General features: G+C 33.7%; 2 protein-coding genes across 2 annotated transcripts in view; both read right to left on the bottom strand.

Annotated features, from left to right (window-relative positions):
* Positions 1-104: 104 nt before the first annotated feature.
* TDO2 (tryptophan 2,3-dioxygenase) lies at positions 105-21,248 on the bottom strand. Its single transcript, XM_058192230.1, has 13 exons — positions 21,184-21,248; positions 20,893-20,961; positions 20,497-20,602; positions 19,017-19,107; positions 11,777-11,847; positions 11,120-11,247; positions 8,862-9,048; positions 8,422-8,529; positions 6,869-6,980; positions 6,343-6,400; positions 5,115-5,194; positions 4,378-4,468; positions 105-1,410 (listed from the first exon to the last, which is right to left on the bottom strand). The coding sequence occupies exons 2-13, from the start codon at positions 20,925-20,927 to the stop codon at positions 1,257-1,259; spliced, it is 1,221 nt and encodes a 406-aa protein (XP_058048213.1). The 5' UTR covers positions 20,928-20,961; positions 21,184-21,248; the 3' UTR covers positions 105-1,256.
* Positions 20,537-22,497, bottom strand: part of GUCY1B1 (guanylate cyclase 1 soluble subunit beta 1) — a 112,601-nt gene continuing 110,640 nt past the window's right edge. The window contains exons 14-15 of the mRNA XM_058192229.1: positions 20,893-20,961; positions 20,537-20,602 (exon numbers count right to left, since the gene is read on the bottom strand). Of these exons, the coding sequence (XP_058048212.1) occupies positions 20,938-20,961 (24 nt within the window). The 3' untranslated portion in view covers positions 20,537-20,602; positions 20,893-20,937. The remainder of the gene's footprint in view (positions 20,603-20,892; positions 20,962-22,497) is intronic.

The raw sequence follows: 22,497 nt of genomic DNA, 5'->3' as shown, positions 1-22,497 counted from the left end.
CTACTTTAGTTCAATAATAACTGGAAAAGAAATACATGGAAATCTATCATAATTGCAGATTAGCTAATTCATCTGAAAGGAAGGCAAGTCAATTCAACCAATAAGATTTGATATGCTGTCATCTATTAACATTATTTCTTTTTGAAATAATGCAGAAAAACAAGAAACTGTATTATTATACACATAAATACATTATACACATAGATAAATTATGCACAACCAAATCTAATTTACATAAAACCTTTTAATATACCTTTCTGTCTTGTAATTAATTTACTTTGATTACGGCCATACTCTCCTTCATCTATTGCCTTTTGTTGTTTAAAATGCTGTTTTTGAGGCTCTTATCAATCACCCCCAACCAATTTATTTTCTATCTTCAACCTTTTTTGACTCAGTCGTTCTTCCTTAATCCATTCGTTTTGCAATTCAATCTTCTTTCATTCTCCCTATCTGATAAAAACTACTACAACTTTTTTTAAACTGGTTACATACTTTGTATTCCGTTCACTAAGCACCCATTCATTCCTGATCCATGTCTTGACCTATCCTTTTCTCACAATTCTTAAGTATCTCATTTCCTTTTAAATGTTCTGTTTCTCCTGATAACATTAGTTCTCATTTCTTTATAAAAAAAAAAGAAGGTGCTTTCAAATAACCTTCATTTATTAAAAACTTCTACCATTTTCTAACATGTGCATAACATGTTCCTGCAAGCTACTCTAGCATATGTTGCCAATTCTATATAAATCTCTGGTTTCTTTAGTTTTTTAATATATAATGCAATTTTCTTCCTTTCTCCATCCTAACATTTTTATACTGTTTTCAGGAGCAAGCTTTCATAAGGAAATTTGAAGACATAATTAAACTGTAATAAACCTAAAATCATATATTTATTACAAACGTAATGCATCAATCAGAAACATCTTGGTTCAGTCTAATAAAGGAGGTAAAACTCATTTATTAAATGAGTAAAACTCATTTATTAAAGCTTAAAATTGAGCTGGTTATTTCTATATTTTCTTTTATAATTAATTGAAATACATATATATTAAAATCTATGTTACTGTATATTGTGCATAAATACATATATTTATATATATATAAATTATTAATCTACACAGTATAAGTTTTTTTAAACCAGTGCCTCTAGGTGTGTTGACTCCTCCAGGCTTTTATGCCACCATCACCATTATCCAACTGGAGCTCAATATATCAAAAGCATGGGGTTTGTAATACTTGTCTAAGGAAAGCTGTTAATCTGAATCATCACTGCTGAAGTATGAACTATCACAATATTCTGCTGTGTAAAGGAATTTATGAAGTGTTGGATTCAGTTTTGGGATCCAGCTTCTTGGCACCAAGTAAGTTGAAAGATTGAATAAATCAACAAATACTTTATATCTGTCACTGAAAAAGAAAAAGAAAAATATTAATGGAAATGGAATTCCATAGTATTTTATAGATAATGGCAAGCAGAACCTATAACACTAGACTCGATCCAAGGCTTTTACTGTTTTGATGTACTAGCATCCAGTTCTAATGCTTAACAGTTGGGAATGGTCAATTCAGGAGGGAAAAAACATGTTAGAAACTTTCTAGTGATCCCAATGCTTCTGATAATAGCTTTAATTATATCCTTAACTATGAACAAGTGTGGAAAGCCTTTTACCTAATGCTCACTAATATCAATAGAGCAGCAAAAGACTGTTTGCAGTGAGGGGACACTGAAAGAGCAAACATCTTTAATTTTTTTCTTCTGGGAAGAACCTATTGTCCAGAAGATTTCAACTTTATTTGTCCCTTTAAGGTGAGCATTAACAATAGAACATGTTGGTTGGAATCAATTTGCTAGATTAGACTGAATTTTCCAGAGGAGCATTCTGCATTCCCTGCTGCAGCCATTCACCTTGCAGATGATAATTGTGCTATGGGAATAATGACGATCTCTTATTAGTCATAATTTATCAAAAATTGTTTCATTGATTAAGGGGGTTATATAAATGGCTAATTGTTATTATGACGGTATAATTAGACAGAATTAACATCTTTCTATATTTAATATACTGTAGTTTTATTGGACAATTGTACAACTTTATACAATTATGAATTGATTTGCATAAATGCTAAAGCCAAAAATGACTCCTTTTGTTCTCATAATAAGAAATAAAGCTAATGTACAAAAAGAGACAATATATAGTAATTCATGCTATGACATTAAATACTATGTAAATATTAATTAATATAGGTGTCTATGGCTGCATTAAGGCCAAGCAAGGCAAAACAATGGTGTCTCTCAATGGAAGTGAAGCTTTTGCCATGAAACAGAAACAAATCAGATGTATGATGACACCTTCAACTCAGACTTTTAAATTTTAGTTGTTCATGTGTGAGAGAGAGAGGGGGGAGGGAGGGAGGGAGATTTAAGGGCATCTTAACCTCCCTTCTCTTGGCACCCAAAACATGCTTATTTTGTTTAATGATGTATCCATTGAAGATATAATTCTCTTGGCTTTTTTCAAAGTTAACTGGCAAACTGGAAGCCCACTAAGTAGGGCATTGCATAGTTTCTTAAAATACCTCTTGCTTAAGAAGGCCTCATTGGTTTTAATATTATTTAACAAAATTATAAAAGTGCATCAACTGAGCTAAAATACAACCATCCAAATGTGCTTTCATTAACGCGCAATTCTTAGAGCAAATTGTCTACAACCAGAATTGGACTTCCAAATGTTATTAGACAATAACATCTATAATCATGAGTATCATGGGGCTCAAGTTAGAAGACGAAAGCTAGTTTTCTTTTGGCTATCAACACCATATGAATTCTCAATTACATTCAAACAGATGTTGTCCACATTAAATCACTGCACGAATCAAGAAGAGGGCCGTGAAAATATTTACAGACCCCTCGCATCCTGGACATAAACTGTTTCAACTCCTACCCTCAAAACGATGCTATAGAGCACTGCACACCAGAACAACTAGACACAAGAACAGTTTTTTCCCGAAGGCCATCACTCTGCTAAACAAATAATTCCATCAACACTGTCAGACTATTTACTGAATCTGCACTACTATTAATTGTCTCATAGTTCCCATCACCAATCTCTTTCCACTTATGACTGTATGACTATAACTTGTTGCTGGCAATCCTTATGATTTATATTGATATATTGATCATCAATTGTGTTGTAAATGTTGTACCTTGATGAACGTATCTTTTCTTTTATGTACACAGAGCATATGCACCAAGACAAATTCCTTGTGTGTCCAATCACACTTGGCCAATAAAATTCTATTCTATTCTATTCTATTCTATTCTATTCTATTCTATTCTATTCTATTCTATTCTATTCTATTCTATCAGCAAATAATTTATTTGCTCAAAGAACTGCCTGCAATAAATAATCTATGTGATTAATATTAATAGCATGAAGGTCATTTAGACCACTCACAACAGAAATCTTCTGTCCAGCTTGAATTGGTTATGGCAATACATTTGCTGTATTAATTATGATTCCCTTCATTAATCCTATTGGTGCTTTAAATAATTTTACTAGTGTTCAAGAGAAAATTTTAAAAATTCGATTTTTCCCCCCCTATGTATCCTGTAGGTATGCTTCCTAATCAGACGTATGAAGGAAGTATTTGAGGAATGAATATGTCTATATGTAGTCCTTGACTTATTACCACATTTGTGCCAGAATTTCTTAGAAATTGTTTGCAATCGTAAGTTGAGTCAGATGCAATTTTGCCACCATTTTATGACGATCATTAAGTGATTCACAGTCATTAAGTGAACCCAGATTCCCCACTTGACTTTTTGCAGGAAATCGGCAAAAAAGATCACAAATCATGATCATAAGACTGCAGGATACTGCAAACAGTTGTAAATGTGAGCTGGTTGCTAAGTACCAAATTGTGATCACATAACTGGGAGTAGTGCGACAATTGTAAGTGCATCTACAGGTCATAGTCATTTTTTCCATGGCCATGGTAGCCTTGGACCATTATTAAACAATTGATCGTGAGTTGAGGACTACCTGTATATTTTTTAAAAAGGAAATTAAATCCACAAGGAGAAAGCATAATTGTGTAGCCAAGCATGTACACTTTACCCACAGCATATTGTGGTGGTTTCCTACAAAAAGAGCAATATGAACTCTTGTAAACTTAAAAACATGAGATCTGCTCTGCAAATATTGCTAAGAAGGCTGTATGTAGATGCCAAATAATTCTTGATTCACATTTTTATCCATTTTTGATATGAATATGGTATGTGTCTTGCCATTCATAAATAATAAAAAAATAAAATAAAAATAAAATAAAATAAATAAATAATAACAAAAGCTGAAGTTGACTTCCTAAACGTACCTCACAGTTGAGCGTAGATACTGGTAGCCTGATGAACCTCCAGTCCCAGCCTTGCTGCCAATCATTCTGTGCACCATACACACATGGTTATCTAAATATATAGAAATTCACTTTGTTCATTTTCCATTTTAAGATATAAAAAGATAATATAATTGTTATAAATGAGAATTGTTTCATCAGTTCCATAAACTTAACTTTTATATTAGTTTATTACTTTTATATTACTTTATTTAGAATTAAATGGATGCATACCTATTTTATTTCAAAGTGGATATCATGGAAGTCTAATAGGTATATTCTACAGGATTTAATATAGCCTAGATTTACCAAAATGAGGATAAGATCACGACTTTGGAATATATTTATTACACAATATATTATCGTATTATTTGCTGCATAAGGTAGTTTTGTGATATCATCCCTCATTCCAGATGAGCAGAAGTAAGGTTAAAATAAAATGATTTGCTAAATGTGGATAACTTTGTGGCAGAAGCAGTATCTGAGTATTTCAAATGTATCCATCAGTTAAATCATTACATGCCTGAAGTTATAAGCCAATTGTGCTCATCTCCTGTAACTTTTTACAATCTAGGGCACTACAGGATGGAATAACTATTTAGTCTGCTACAAAATCCTAAACTGTCAATCTTGAAAATATGTTTCATGTTGACTATAGTGGCAATGTCAAATGAAAATAATGCTATTTGCATCAAAGGAAGGCTCAAAAGAGAACTTACATCTCCATTTAGTCATTAGCACATCGCAATCCATAAGAGAAGTAAGAAGCTGAAAAGGAACTTGGAAACGAGGTTCCTCTCTTAAATAATAGAAGAAAGTTGATTAAATTCCCATTTATCAGTTTGTGTTAAAGCAAAAAAAGAAAATAATAAACATAATTGCTAAAGCAATTTGAGACAGTTTAATAGCTAAAAATAATCAGCAGAACACAGAAAATAGACTTCAAATTTGCTTCTCAAAATTTGCTGCTCCTGTTTATATTCTTTTGAAATAAATATAAACAGGCATAAATGAAGCTTAGGGTCAAAGTAAATATTTAGTGCAGCTTTCCCCCATTTGTTTTCTTATGCTCTACATGGAAGGAGAAGGGTGTCAGTTTGCAAAAGACTTGACTAATCGCTTTAGATAAGATAGAATTGTGCTGACTCAAAGGAGACATTGCCTATAACCATGATGGCGAACCTATGGCACACGTGCCAGAGGTGCACACGGTGTCCTTTCTGTGGGCACGCAAGCTATCACCCCAGTTCAGCTCTGCCGCACATGTGCATATGCCTCCCGCCGGCCAGCTGGTCTTCGAGTGTCTGCCACAGAGGCCGGGCACATGCAGGGAGGCTGCACATACATGTTCGGGCAGGTGCATGCAGAGTTTGCGTGTGCATGCATGGGAAAAGCAGCACATACATGGGGCTGCGTGCGCATTGGATTTTGGGGGTTCGGGTGCACATGCGCTTTGGGCACTCAGGCCAGAAAAGGCTAGCTGTCACTGGCCTATAGAAATCACTTGGAGTGAAAGAGATTTCTAGAGAATGCTGTAAGTTGTTTGCACAACATACCCACAGCTCCCAACCTGCTTTTGATGTGTCGAACAGAAACTGCTTATTCCCTCTTCCTATGCAATATCTCTGCTCTGCAAGATGGGCAGGGATTAAAAATCACAAATCAGGAACAGTACAATATCTATTGGCTGCAAGAGCAATCAAGGATTAAGGGATGCAGCAAAGTTTGTAAATAGTTGTAAATAAACTGTAAAGTTTTTTTTTTTCAGTGTTGTTGTAACTTCAACAACTAAAACAATAGTAACTAAACAAGGTAAACAAGGGCCCATTTTCTTATTCTCAATAATCCTAATCCTGCTTGCTAAGAATGTTAAAACAAAAACCAGATGCTTCAGTAAAGAAATAACACTAGGAAAGCCATTTACGGAGACAATCACCTTTTGCATACCTGTAGAAGTATATCATTAAAGCTCCTTTCATTGCTTTATAAGACAATCTTCTGTCACCTGCAAAAATTAAAAAGTGGAAAATAATACAAAATGCAGATATTTATGTTGTCTATCAAGAACTGAAAATCCACTTCTGCTCATACTATTATTACAGATAGTCCTCAATTTTATTTTTGTCCCATTTTACAACTGTTCATGCCACAGTTGTTAAATGAATCACTGCAGTTGTTACAGTAATTTCGGTTAAGTGTATCTGATTTCCTCATTGACTTTGCTTGTCAGAAGATCACAAAAGATGATCATGTGACCCCAGGACACTGCAACTGTCATAAATATAAGTCGGTTGCCAAGCATCTGAATTTTGATTAAGTGACCCTGGGGATGCTGCAATGGTTGTAAGTGTGAAAAATGGTCACAATTTATTCATAATAAAATACTTCATTCAGTGCCTTTGTAAGTTTGAACGGTCACTAAATGAATTGTTGTAAGTCAAGGACTACCTGTGTTTACCTTTACTATGCTTACCTTTACTAAGAAGATGTTCATGGAGTTTTTCATCAAATAATGACATAAGTACTTCTTTTTGCTTCTGAAGTTCTGCCATTTGATCTTCTTTTTCCTCAGAGTCTTCTTTAGCCTTTCAAAGACAATTCTATTTTTTAAAAAACATTTTACTTATCTATACTTGCATTTATGGGGAATATTTTCCCTTTGCATTTCATATATCCAGAGCTTTTTCCCGCAAGTCCTTTGTTTAACTCATGACAATCACAGTTCCTCTTGTGTGCATGTGTGATTAAAATAAAACACAAAAATGTCAGCATGAAAAGGAAACTACTGCAGACTTGGCTGCCTCTGCTTGGGGATCAATTAATAAATCATGAACTTCCTCTAACATGGCCCTCTAGTGTTCCCAAGACTGCAGCTTTCAACACATCTGGAAGGCACCAATGAGAAAGAGCATGGAATATCCTAAATATGGATGGAAATTATTGACTCTGTACACAGCTGTTATCCTAAAACAAACTTGGGCACAGAAATGAATAACCAGTCTGTATTATAACAAGAGAGGGACGCGGTGGCTCAAAGAGCTAGGACGTTGAGCTTGTCGATCAAAAGGTTGGCAGCTCAGCGGTTCGAATCCCTGGTGCTGCCATGTAACGGGGTGAGCTCCCGTTACTTGTCCCAGCTTCTGCCAACCTAGCAGTTTCGAAAGCATGTAAAAATGCAAGTAGAAAAAATAGGGACCACCTTGGTGGGAAGGTAACAGAGTTCCGTGCGCCTTTGGCGTAGAGTCATGCCGGCCACATGACCACGGAGACGTCTTCGGACAGTGCTGGCTCTTCGGCTTTGAAACGGAGATGAGCACCGCCCCCTAGAGTCAGGAATGACTAGCATGTATGTGCGAGGGGAACCTTTACCTTTATCTTATTATAACAAGATAACCACATCTATTAATAACACATTCTCTTATACACTCTTAAAAACTGTGCTTGTAACTATATAATCATTCCTGAATTAATTGATTTTGAATATTCTATTTGTTTAAATGTCCAAATAAGGACTTTAGATTTTGTCAGATTATCTGGTTCAGGGTCTGAACTTGTTAAAATAAGTCATCCTCATCTACAGCACACCAACATTTGAGAACTGAACTATTTGAGAAGACTATTATAGCAGTGTTGCCGTAAGATAAATGTTCTCCCCTACCAGTAGCATGTGCAGGATGGTTAAGGAGGACAACATGATAACAGCAGTGCCATGATTGTGCAATCATGATGTAAGACGTATCCCTCTTATATACATGTCGCAACATTGCATGCATATCCAAAACAACAAAGCTTCACTGCAATTCTGCTTTCATTATTTCAACAAAAGCAATCAGATCCCATGCATGCCCATGCATAAATAAATGCACCAGCAATCTTAAACCAATCCATATGGATTAGTGGGGGTACAATTCATATATATATGCTCTCTTATCAGAACTGCAACCAGGAAGTTTTGCTACAAATGTTAATCACCTTTGGAAAACTATTTATCTATCTAAGGACAACATGATAAATTGGAATATGTACCTGTACTATTGCGTATTCGTGTTCTAATCCATTAAGTACATTTGCTTCAAATTTTCCCCAGAAATTAAATCCTTCTGGTTCAAGTCCTGGTGTTCTTTCCAGCCATGCCTTATAAAATGCAAGGAAGTAAACGTCAACTGACTGCACCAGTTGCAATGTGTGAATTAGCAAGCTAGTGCTTAGTGACTAGCCATAGCAAAGCATAGCATCGACAAACAAGATAATAGGAGTAGCAGCCTTCCTTCCCATATCCAACCAGAAAACCCATCCAGTTTTTAATTCCTTATATTTTACCAATACCTATTCCAGTGTGGCAAAATTCAACTAAGCTGATTTTTTAAAAGGAAAAGCTGTGAACAAATCAAAGCCCAAGGGTGGATGAGCCCTTTTATGATCACAACTCTGCATGACCAGTTAAGTAGTAAATGAGAAAATCATACTTTGACTAGCTGCAGTAGTGTTGGTTCTTGTTCTGATTTAAGCAATAATTCATATTCCTTTCCCTTGAAGTTATCCCGATAGTGCCTTCTGTTATATGGAACTCTCAAACTTTGAGGGACACCAATCTTATTTTCCAATAATCGAAACTGTAAACTCTGAAATCCTGAAGCTGGACTCAGATAATCTCTTTAAAAATAGAAGAAAGTGTAGTAATTTATTATTCTGAATAAAAAAGCATGTTTGATTTTGTGGTGTTATTCTATTACATCAAGTAATTGTGAAGTCAATTGAATCATCAATCTTTGTTCAAGCAATCACTCTGGACAGAATCCCAATTTTAGGCATAGAATCATATCCTTGGAAATAAATTAGATTTATGTTGATCCTGAATAACTTGTCTCATTGATTTTAATCAGGTCAATTTTGGTGCGTTTCTCCCAGTCCCTTGACATTTTGTATGCTTAATCAAAAGTGACTCAAACCTTGTAAGACTTATTTTTAAATATATAAGCCCAGTTACAGTATGTGTTTATACAAACTGGAATTAAGTTGAAACTCACTACTTAATTTTTATTTTAATTCATCCAGAATGCCATCCAAGACATCTGAATAAGGATAGAAATACTGCATATTTTTCCTAAAGGACTTGAAAAAGTCATTCACATCTCATGAAGTTTCTAGCCTAATTCTTAAGGAGCAGGATGTACTATAGAGGTTGACCACTTCAGGTTGACTATTTCAGGTAGTCAACATAGACATAAAGGTAAACTAAGGAGAGAAACAACCTAGAATTAATCAGAAACTTCCTAACAGTGAGAACAATTAACCAGTGGAACGACTTGTCTTCAGAATGTTTCAAACAGCATTGTACAATAGGAGCAATGTTCTATCCCCACCCAAAAACAAACAAAAAAAAACAACCCACCATTTTTAAAATTTCTGAAATCTTAGTAAATTTCTGAAATTTCAATGATTCAACAACAAAACAACAACAACAATTCCATGCAGGAACATTAAAATCTCATGTGAGTTGGTGATCTTGTAAGATTTGGCCATGGTAATGTGTACCTTAGATGCCATCCAGTAGTGTTACATCTATTTTGCTTACCACAGACCTGCCAGTTAAACCTGCAGTTAAGCCTAATTATATGTAGTTTGAAGTTCTTTACTGGTTTCCCCTGTGTTTATTGTTCTCTCCTTTGTAATTTTTCCTTTTTTGTATTCTAGATTCCTAATTCTGTCAGGATAAAGACCTCTATTCTTCAATTCTGTGAAATGCTCATACATTACTGTTATCATCACTACAAATCCTGATAGAAATATACTAAGTTTTTGTGAGGGGTCCTTGGTGCTCTCTGAGCTTGGTTTCCTTGCAGATGTTTCATTACCCAAACTAGATAATATCATCAGTTCTAGCAGGGAGTAGAGTTTGCTCTCATTTTATATTCTACTGTTTACCCTGTAAGTGCATGGTCTTGGACAGTGGTGGGTTTCAAAAATTTTTACTACCGGTTCTGTGGGTGTGGCATGGTGGGCGTGGTGTGGCTTGGTGGGCGTGGCAAGGAAAGGTTATTGCAAAATCCCCATTTCTTCCTGATCAGCTAAGACTCAGGAGGCAGAGAATAGATGGGGTCGGGGCCAGTCAGAATTTTTACTATCGGTTCTCCGAACTACTCAAAATTTCCGCTTTTCTCCAGAACTGGTCAGAACCCGCTGAAACCCACATCTGGTCTTGGAGGTACTTTGGTTGGGTTGTTTACTGTTAGCTTGTTTGAAGTTTCTGTCTAGAATCCTGGCACTCTGACAAATTAGCCAGACGGAGACATAAAAAATATCTACATACTGTGCAAAAGAGACAATTAACAAACCAAAAAGGGAACACCTCCTCCCCAGCAATCAACACCCAGATGAGATTAACAATCAAGAAGTAAACACTACCTCAATCAAGGAGCTGCCAAATAAACTACCAGTAAACAGCCCAAACGAACTTCCAAGACCATTCCTTCCAACACTGACAGGGTAAGCCACTATAATATAAACAGAGCAAACTACTAGCACTGCTGATGTTACCTAGCTTGGGTAATGAAATGTTTGCAAGAAAGTAGCCAAGCTCAGCACCAACAATTCCTCATTTCAATCCTAAACTACAAATATTTTTTCTTTTATCAGTATTTTGTTTCCTGTAAATTCATTTTAAGACCTTTGCAAATACAGTAAGGGCACATATAAATGAATCAAAGATCTAAAATGTTTGTACCTAAAGTCAAAGAAGTCCAGAGCTGTCATTGTTTCTAGGACGGAAAATTGTTCCACAAGCAATTTAAGGATTATTGAAATTCTCTGCATTCGAGTAACCACCTTCAGCATGTTCCTTTCATCTCTCACCTTAGTTTGAATGTATATATAAAAAAATATTATTATGACTTGACTGAAAAGCAGAAAAATAACAATAAAATCATAACCCATAGACTGCTTGAATTGTAACAGTCATTTGATAACATTTACAAATAGCACACCTTACTAAGGTTTAATCTAGGCTTGTTTTGCCCCATCCGACATCCATTGATCCCTCACAGCCTCCAGGCACAATTTTGATATTTCCACATTTTCATCTCCTATTGCCTGATGAGGTCATGTCTTTCTTTCTTTGTCAGAATACATCGGTGAGTACAGTGGGATTTCCCTCCAAATAATAAGATTTTCTTTCTGGTAAAAGTCTATAGGACTGAAGCCCGAAGAATTTTAATTGTGCTCTTCAGTAATAAGTTTTAGAGATTTAATCTAAAAATCCCAAAAATGGTGATTATTGTAGATGTTCAGAATATCCAAATTTCACAAGCTGAATTTCAAATTGTTTTTTATAAGAATCAGAATCCAAAGAGAAATTTAAATAAAATAGTTCTGTTCTACTTACATGACCATTTTGAAATATCACTCGAACAGAATCCAGTTCCCATAGGATCTGCTTGAACCATAATTCATAAGCTAAAGTTGAAAGGAACATTAGTTCAGGTTTCAAGAAATAAATAAAAGTTAATTAATAGAGATTCATACTATATTTAAAATATCTTTAAAACCCCAAAAGTGAGTAAAACTACTGTAAATCGATATACTTTTCTATCCTGATTATTTTTCATTTGCTTTTACTAGCCAATTCAATATTTATTTATTTTATTTATTTATTTATTTTGTCACAACATCATACAAAAAGATTATATAGTATATACACATATAAACATATATAGGAAGAAGAAAAGAAAAACAATAGGACAGGAACGGTAGGCACGTTTGTGCGCTTATGCACGCCCCTTTGGCTAAGATTTGATGGTTTTGGTACAGAAAGCAAAAGTTTGTAGATGTCCATTCTACTATTCTCCATACATTCATCGCTCTGAATACAAAGGTTTACAGTAAATCAGAAGCACATCAATTCTCAAAAATCCTAATCTTAATGTTTATGCCAAATAATCTTTGAAAAAGTCTAGCTACATAAAAACTACAGTATGTGTGCACAAACTTGGTAGTAAAGTATGAAATTACTGTAACACAATCTGTAACACAATCTCATTTGTCCCTGAAATGGCATTTAAATGTACATGTGAAGAATCTACAATGTCAAATCAGTAGAAATTGCTGGTTATAATCTCACAGTACAGAAAATAATCCCAGATTGTACTTTTGTAGTAATAATAAGAGCAGACCAAGGATGCCATGATTCTGCTCAAAGAAAACAACATGATAATCATATCTGAATATTTAAACAGTACATAAACTTGTAATCATCAGCTCTCCCATCAGATTTACATTCTGTAATCACCACCCATAATTTGAATTGCAGTTCCAATTAATAGATGATAAAAGGACTGTATGTTATCGAAATGATGAGGGGGAAAAAAGATTCATGATTAGTATGAAAAATTATATAAACAAGAGACAATGCCAGAAGAAAAAATAAAACAATACTTAGAAAAAGCTGAATTACCTATTATACCAGAAACATTTAAAAAGGCACTAGAAGAAAGGATAACAATGATGGAATTGACAGAAGCAATTAAAAAAAGAATGGCAAAACACTGGGCCCAGATGGATTACCAGCAGAGTTATATAAAAAGTTACAAGAAGTTATAAGTAATACAATGCTGGAAGTATTTAATGAACTATTGTTAGAGGTGAAAATGCCAGCTTTGTGGACAGAGGCATATATTAACCTCATTCCGAAAGAAGATTCAGACCTGCAATGGATAAAAAATTACAGATCGATTTCCCCGTTAAATGCTGATTAACAGATATTTACCTCAATAATGGCAGAAAGATTAAAGAGATTTTTAATTAATTTATACATACAGATCAAAATGGCTTTGTACCTAAGAGACAGATCAGAGACAATTTGAGAATAATTTTGAATACATTGGAATATTATGAAGCACATCCAGAGAAACAAATGGCCTTGATATTCCTTGATGCACAGAAGGCGTTTGATAACGTCAACTCACAATTCATGTTGATTCAATTAAAAGTTATGGACTTTGGGGAGAGATTTACTAATATGTTTAAGATGATATATTATAAACAATTGACAAAGCTGATGGTAAATGGAGATATGACGGAAAAGGTTAATATTATGAAAGGCACAAGGCAGGGATGTCCTTTATCCCCACTATTATTTGTATTGACACTGGAAGTATTAAATAGAAATATAAGACAGGATAAGGAGATGAAAGTTACGGAAATTAAAAAGGATGAATATAAATTACAGGCATTTGCAGATGATTTGGTGCTTATTTTAGAAGATCCACAAGAAACAGGCCTAAAACTATTAGAAAGAATAGAAAAATATGGTGAGGTGGCAGGATTGAAAATTAATAAAGAGAAAACTAAGATAATAGTGAAAAACATTACAGAGAAGCAGAAAAGGGAGTTAACAAAGAAGTTAGATATTCAGATCACTAAGAAAGTAAAATATTTAGAGATTCAACTAACAGCAAGCTGTGTTACAATTAAGGAAGATAATTTTTATAAACTGATAAAACAAATTGAGACAGATTTGCAGAGATAGAAAAATTTGCAATTATAGTTAACAGGAAGAATAGCAACAATCAAGATGAATATATTACCAAGGAAACAATCAAGATGAATATATTACCAAGGCTATTGTTTATTCCAAACAATTCCAATAACATTGGAGAAAAAATATTTTGAAAATTTGAACAAAATAATAGTGAAATTTGTATGGCAGGGGAAGAAGGCAAGAATCTAATTTAAAACTTTTACAAGATGCGAGAACCAGAGGAGGGTTTGGACTACCAAACTGGGAACTATACTACCAGGCAGCAGTATTAACATGGATGAAAGAATGGATTGTATTGAGAAATACAAGATTATTGACATTGGAGGGACATGACTTGCAGTTGGGTTGGCACGCCTTTTTATGGTATGGGAAAAATAAGATACATGGTTACTTTCAAAGATATTATATAAGAAATGCTTTATTATTAGTATGGGAGAAATTCAAGTCTGGTGGGAGAAAACTAGAGAACAACATTACTTGAAGATACCAGTTTGGCTTTTGACAATGGAAGCACTAATACATCCAAATATTATTAATATGGGAAATATTGGTAGATATAAAGATATTTTGTCAGAAAAGAGGGAACTTAAAACAAAACAAGATTTGGAAAAATGGGATAGATACGGTGTGGTATACACAACTGCAAATACAAACTAGATATAAAAAAAATGCTAAATTATATGGTTTTATATGGAATTGACAATTAGATAAGACATTAACAGGAACAGATGAGGAAGTGATAAGAAAATTGTACAGTTATTTAATGAATATTAAACTAGAAGAACAAGTTAAAAAAACGATAGCATGGGCAAAAATTTTTGGCTATACGATAGAGTTAGATAAATGACAGCAACTATGGGATAGAAATTATAAGTCAACAAAATCAACTGCTTACAAAGAGAATCTGTATAAGATGTTTTATAGATGGCATCTGTCACCTGAAAGACGGGCAAAAATGTTTAAAGATATTTATTTATTTTTATTTATTTATTTTGTCACAACAATATATGTAGAAATCATACAAAAGATTATATAGTATATAAACATATATGGGTAAATATAAGGAGGTATAAGCATATATATAGAAAGAAGAAAAGAAAAACAATAGGACAGGAATGGTAGGCACATTTGTGCGCTTATGCACGCCCCTTATGGTCCTCTTAGGAATGGGGTGAGGTCAATAGTAGAAAGTTTTTAGATAAAGCTTTTAAGATTATGGGAAGAGACCACAGAGTCAGGTAAAGTGTTCCAAGCACTGATGATTCTGTTACAGAAGTCATATTTTCTGCAATCTAGATTAAAGCGGTTGACATTAAGTTTAAATCTATTAGTTGCTCTAGTATTATTGCAATTAAAGCTGAAGTAGTCTTTAACCGGAAGGACATTACAATAGATGATTCTGTGAGTTAAGCTTAGGTCTTGTCGAAGGCGACGGAGTTCCAAGTTTTCTAAGCCTAGGATTTCAAGTCTGGTGGGATAGGGTATTCTATTGTTTTCAGAGGAATGGAGAACTCTTCTTGTAAAATATTTCTGGACACGTTCAATTGTATTGATGTCAGAGATGTGGTGAGGGTTCCAAACAGGCGAGCTGTATTCTAGAATTGGTCTAGCAAATGTTTTATATGCTCTGGTTAATAGTGTGGTGTTTTTGGAAAAGAAACTACACAAGATTAGGTTTACAACTCTTAGAGCTTTTTTTGCTATGTAATTGCAGTGGGCTTTGGCACTTAGATCATTTGACATGAAAACTCCAAGGTCTTTAACGGGATGGGGTCATCTGTAAGGTAATGTCCATCTAGTATGTACTTAGTTTTTGGGTTCTTTTTTCCTATATGTAAGACTGAGCATTTGCTGGTTGAAATTTGGAGCTGCCAATTTTTAGACCAAGCGGTTAGATGATCAAGGTCGTTTTGAATGATAGAAGTATTGTCTGTGATGTTAAATAGTTTGACATCATCAGCAAAGAGAACACAATTACTTGAGATATGGTCACAAAGATCATTAATGTATAGTATAAAGAGTGTTGGTCCAAGAACGCTGCCTTGAGGAACGCCACTCTTGACAGGAACAGGATTTGATAGAGCATTGCCAATTTTGACCACTTGTTGTCTGTTAGACAGAAAAGCAGATATCCATTTGTGGAGGGGTCCTGAGATGCCATAGGATATTAGTTTTAGGAGAAGTTTATCGTGTACTACTGAGTCAAAAGCTTTGCAGAAGTCTATGTAGATTGCATCTATTGATTTGCCTTGATCAAGATTTGAAGTCCATATGTTTTTGCAGTGCAGAAGTTGTAAGTTACATGATAATTTTTTTCTGAAACCAAATTGTTTGTTGGAGAGTAGGTTGTTTGTTTCTAAGTATGAGGTAATGGATTGGTTGATGATAGATTCCATGACTTTGCAGGTGATACAGCAAAGGGAGATCGGTCTGTAGTTTTCGACTAAGCTGGGGTCTCCTTTTTTGAAGATAGGGATGACTGTGGCTAGTGACCAAAGTTTAGGAAGAGAACTGGTAGTGAAAGCTTTTTCAAAGATAATACTTAGGGGTTCTTCTATGATAAATCAACTAAATGTTGGAAATGCCTTCAGATACCAGGATCGTATTATCCATGTGATGGACATGTGTAGAAGCAAAAAAATACTAGGCAAGAATTCGTATGTGGTTGGAGAAGATGACGCAGCAGCATATTGATTTGAAGATTTAAATACTGAGTTATTCCTGTTGGGGATTTTACCAGAAATTATAGTAAAGAAAATGTATATTTGATTATTCATGTAATAATTGCAGCTAGAATTGTATATGCACAAAATTGAAAAGGTGAAGAGATTCCTACAGATGAAAATGTGATTAATAAAATATTAGAATGTGCAGAAATGAATAGATTAATATTTGCTGTCAGCCTCCGCTTTAATTAAGTGTATTTCTCCTACTAGATTGTTTTACTGTTTTATTACCTTGTTAAAAGTTTGCTCTTACTGAGTGCCTTACATGATTTATGGAGGAGGGGGGAGGATTTTACTGTTCCCAGCATTCGGCTTGACATTGCAATTGTGGGGGAGGGAGATAGCCTTTTTAAATAGACGTTTGAACTGTTTTGGGGTGTGAATGTAACGGCAGCTGCTTGCTTCACATTCCATCCAGAAGATTGACACAGGGAGAATATCGGAAGTGAAACTACACGTGGCCAAGGAGGAAGACAACATTGGATTATTACTGTATGACCTCTAGTAGGGGGAGGGTTCAGGAGAGGATATGACTCTGTGGTTTTGATTACTTCCAGTTCTGGCTTGTTTAGTATAAATTACCAATTTCTTCAAAATGATGGAGTTGGGTCTTTATTTTCTTAAACACTGATCTGAGGCAAGTTGACACTTGCAATTAAAAGAAAGGAAGAATCTAATTACTATAATATATGGGGTTTATTTTATCAATGGTTAGAGAATAAATATGAAAGTAATGTATAATAAAGTTAAATAAGTTAAGAAGAGAAATGTTACAACAATAGATATGTTTAGTATAAAGTTTTAGTATTAAAATAATGGTAAGCTTTAACTGTTATGACACAAAAAAATTGTACCCAAATGACACACTGTTTAATGAATGATGGAATGTTTGTATTAAAAGAATTTTTTTAAAAAAAAAAACATTAAATTTGAATTGCAGTTTCCTATACAGATAATATTTCTATTTAGGCAAATTATGAAAAGTTTGTCTGTACAAGAAGCATGTAGCTGAGAAATTTGGCCCTAGTTATATAATGTATCTATCATTTAACGTTTGTGAAAGTTGCTTGTGCTCTTATTAAAAAAATATTTTAGCACAAGAAGACTGAGAACAGACGGATAATTCAAAATGCTGCCATTTTGTATATAAATGAGTAATTTATATGATTGCTGTTACTAGTCAAATGATGCATTTTATGACTGTATAATTTTGGCCAGATGCTCCAGTTTCTAAAATCTGAAGACATTTTAATGTCTAGGGTGCTCTCACAGATATCCTTAATTTCTTTATTAATAATAAACAATAGCAAATGGATCAATGATTATCTTTACATCACCATTCTGCCAAATCAGTGTGGACAGTGTTTCCCCTCACCCTTCCTTTACTCTGCAATGATTCAGTGAAATAGCTAAATTGAAGAGATATGATTGGGCCAAAGATTATTTTGATGGTTTTGTAGATGACTGAGAATTTGAACCCTACACGTTCCAGTACAACTTTTTACTGTTGCAATTGTAAAAGAAACTCCCCATGATTTTCTTTTAGAGTTTACAGGTTCTGTAAGTAACATCTCCATTCCAGAATGACATTTATAATTTTAAGGCAGGAGCATCAGCACCATTGTTTTCATCAAAATTTTGCAATATATCTTGTGATTCACAATGAAAGCTTACGTACTTGCATATGACATCACAACATAAATGTAGAAAGTACAGACTTTGTAGTATGATATCATAATACAAAATACATATATTGGGTTTTGCTACATTAAAAATACTATAACTTTTAAAAAATTAGCAAAACAAAACTATGTTCCAGTGTAAATCTACATACCCAGGGAAATTTATGGATGAAACTAAATGAAATCTGAAAGCATGTATCGAACATAAATACAACATAATTTGTATAATTTTATATATAACAGAATCAGATTTGTATCCATGTACATGGTTTAAAATCACAAAGTAGAATAATGACAATAAATAAATACCAGGATTATAAGTAATAACTGAATTAATAATTAATGAACATCAGTTTATTTGCATTATTGCATATATATTCTGCATTCTGAAAAGTTAGCAATTTTCACATAAGTTAGAAAGATTGCCTATACACACCTTAAATTTTTTGGTTTTAAGAAATCTAGGGATTGTTCCAGATTTGAAGACAATTCAAATGTTATTCATCAGCCTTTTCAGCTAAGATATAGTTATGGAAATTAAAGAGTTATATTAGCTGTTTTTACACATGCTTTTACTTATACTAAAATAGTATATAGAACAAAGTCACTTTTATTAAAAGTCAAACATGTATTTGTAATCACAGGATAATAAAATTAACTGGATTATTCAGGATTTACCTTGATGGGTCACAATAAACAGATGTTCATCATGAATTTTGTTTCCCTTGTTTTCACTCTGAAGTTCCTGTGCATTCAATATTTTATCCAGCTTTAAAAGAAAGAAGACTAAGGTGATCTTTCAATAGTTCTGCAGATAATGTCATTTAATTCTGTATCACATAATGAATATATCTTTATTAAAAATTCACACTTCAATCTTGATAATCAGTCTTTTATATTTTGAAAACAATAGCTTTAAAGTCGTGCCCATACATACGATGTCTTTAAACGTATTATTTAATAGGGCTGTTCTTAGATTAAGGATGAGTAGGACACCAAAGTTTGGGAAGCACCAATGCTTCCTTTCTATGAATCATTGTAAAAACTCAAAATGTTCACACTGGAAAGAGATGGTGCCATAGTCACCGTGGGCTAGGGATACTATGTACTAATGTTTAATGTGGCAAAATTATTGCAGCTGCCCCATCCCCATGTTAATATAATTAAGTATCAAACAAACCTGATTTTCTGCTGAAAAATATAACTGCCGCCGCAGCAGCAGGACAAGAATAATTTCACGGGGGAGTGGGAGTGGGGAACCCAACAGCCAATAAAGTAACTCTCAGCCTAAAAGTAATATAGGAAATTATGGATCTGGATTAAACATGTTTGTTCTTGGTACATGGTATTTCTACTGTTAGAGCTTTTTCAGTAATTTTTCTACTATTGATTTTTATCTGGCAGGGAAATTCAGCTGGAAAAAGATGAACAATTTAAAAATAAAAGCATAAGATGATATTTTTCTCCTGCCCTACAAAGACTTTACTGCCACCTTCTTCTTTAAAAAAAATAATAATCCATGGCTATTATTTACAGTACAACTGGCAGAGTCTTATTCTGTTACAAATCCAATGTATTCAAAACATATTTTGCTGAGAGAAAAGAAAAACTTGGTAGTTCATATTAAGTTATGAAGACCAATTATTCCTGATTTTTAAAAATTTTGTGAACAATTTGCCGGCAGTAGATAAATTAGTTTTTGCACCATCTAAGAAAGGAAATACATTACCACAAAGTAAATACAATGTATCTTACCATAAATTAGTGGAACTATACATACTGCAATCTAGCTGCTATTGATGGCTAGTCCCTTATAAATTAGACATAGAATGTAGAATCATCAAAAAAGCCAAAACCAAAGTTAATTTAAAGCAAGTCTTCAAATGGAAAACTGTCCTTTATAAAGTAGGACTCATAAAGTAGTACTGCTTTGGTGAATCACACTGGGGAGGGCGATGGGGACAGATGGCTATTTGCCTATTGGGGTTACTGAGACAGTTTAAAGATCTGTAGCTAAAACGTGAAAGTCTTTTGAAGATTCATTACAATAATCAAGAGTTTCATAATCATACAACATACTTAAACAGCTACAGAAACTGCAGAAATATTTAGTTACAGATTGGTCATTTTTTAAACAGTACCACTATATCATACTTACATGTAGATATTCGCCATAGATAAGACCACCTTTGCTAGCCTTGTTTAATCCTTCCTGTGATTTGTCATCTGCCCCATCTTCCAAAGCCAGTTTACTAAAATTAAATCTATGAATAAACAAATGATAACAGAGCTAAGTACTGCCAACAGAAAAGAACATTATAACACATTATATCACTATGCTGGTTATTTGAATTTGTAACAAGACAAGACTGATTCTGTGTTTATCAATTAAAAGCACTGCAAAAAAGAAATAAAAATAGGGTTCCAAAAATAACAAAAGCTGCTTCTAGGATTTTTTTTAAAATATTATTTTAGCTACTTAGATATTTATTTCATTTGTTTTTGTTTATCCCAATATCTCTTTTTTATTCACAAAAAGGAGAAATGTACTTACTGGTATTTGTTCTTCCAAAACGGACATCCAGTCATGGCTCCAGTATCAAATATCGCCTGTTCCAATATCCTGAGATAAAATAAATTGCATTTCCTAGTGCATTCTTTTATGTACGGTAATCTGATCAACAATTTAGGCCAGCCCTCTTCTTGAAATGCCCACCCTTGCTAATATTCAGATTCAGTGGATATCTAGAAATTAACTTCATGAAATATTTATCCTGTTAACTGAACAATTCCCTCATTCAACTCAAAATTAAATTTCAAAACAAAACAAAACAAAAAACCTCACAAGCATAATAAGTAACAGGTACACTTTTAATGGAATTTCAAAGTCTTCAATTATTGCAATTTTTTCATCTTCAGGTATCTACAGAGTTGAAGGAAATAATATATAAGTGCTATAAACTCTGCATAAAAGTCAGGTATACTTAAATATGTATAAATTATAAATTGTTTCAAAACATAAATAGAAAGACAGCTCTGAAAACAGAATGTTTTCAAGCAATCAAATTTCCAAATTTAATAAAATGTTTTGAACATTTGTTAATTTTTTCTGAGTGAAAACATCTCAAAATTCTTCTTCAAGAGATTTTGAATTCTTCACTATTTTTCCAAATCCTAGTTGTACTTATTGCACATTGTTACTCAATTTCATCTAATCATTAACAGAGCATTTGCTGAAGTGATACATCATGTCCTCTTACTGCATCTCAATTTCACTAAATATTTGATGTGTCATATCTACAGAAATGAACTGACCAAAAAAGTCGATCATTCTATTGACCCTAAACTGCAATAATCATAGCTATATGGACATATGGAATTAAATATTGGTCCCACTTTTTCAAGTGAATAATTACATTCTGTTTTAAGAAATTTTAAAAAGAATAACCAGCTGCAGTCTAAGTCAGCACATGAAATATTAACCATCTGGTACAACAAAATATTTGTTATAAACGTGACATAACATTACATGAGTATAGCACAAACATTGCATGTTTTCTAACCTATCAAGAGATATACATGCATCATATGGAACATTATCAGTCATTGTACAAATAATGTAGTAGCCATGCATCTCTTCCCATATTGCTCTCTGTATGAATCCAATTTTTTAAACTTCATTGCACCTTTATAGAAAAAACTGAATTCAAAACAGAGAGCTGCAGAATATAAAAAATAAAGAAACATACAAGAAATGATGCTAACTGAAAAATTCAGATACTGTGTAAATAAATTTTATTTTTCTGCAACTGGAGATATTCAGGTAGTCCTCAAGTTATGACCAATCGCTTAATGAGCTTTCAAAATTACAATGGTTTAGAATGGATGCTTTATTTCTGTTTTAACAGGAGTTCTGTGATTGCACAGAGACATAATAAAAAAACAGTTAGAACATCATAAATCAGAAAGCAACCAAAAAATATTGCTAGTCTTGCTAGGCTATTGGTAGTCATGCTGGCTCCTATTTCTTACAGGCAACCTCTTTGTCATTACTAAATATCCATGATGGCGAACCTATGGCACGTGTGCCAGAGGTAGCACACAGAGCCCTCTCTATGGGCATGTGCGCTGTCAGCAGCTGCTTTTCTGGTTTCTGGCA

The sequence above is a fragment of the Ahaetulla prasina genome, chromosome 8 (assembly GCF_028640845.1).
Source record: "Ahaetulla prasina isolate Xishuangbanna chromosome 8, ASM2864084v1, whole genome shotgun sequence".
NCBI lineage: Eukaryota > Metazoa > Chordata > Lepidosauria > Squamata > Colubridae > Ahaetulla > Ahaetulla prasina.
The sequence above is the reverse complement of the archived record's forward strand: the minus strand, read 5'-3'. Positions and strand labels throughout refer to the sequence as shown.

Bases quoted from the DNA above. Each gene is read 5' to 3' on its own strand.
- TDO2 (XM_058192230.1), bottom strand. From the start codon at position 20,927: ATGACTGGATGTCCGTTTTGGAAGAACAAATACCA. The intron at 9,049-11,119 runs GTACAAACATTT...CTATTTTTAAAG, and splicing joins CTGGACTTCTTTGACTTTAG to AGATTATCTGAGTCCAGCTT. The intron at 5,195-6,342 runs GTATGCAAAAGG...CTATTATTTAAG, and splicing joins TTAATGATATACTTCTACAG to AGAGGAACCTCGTTTCCAAG.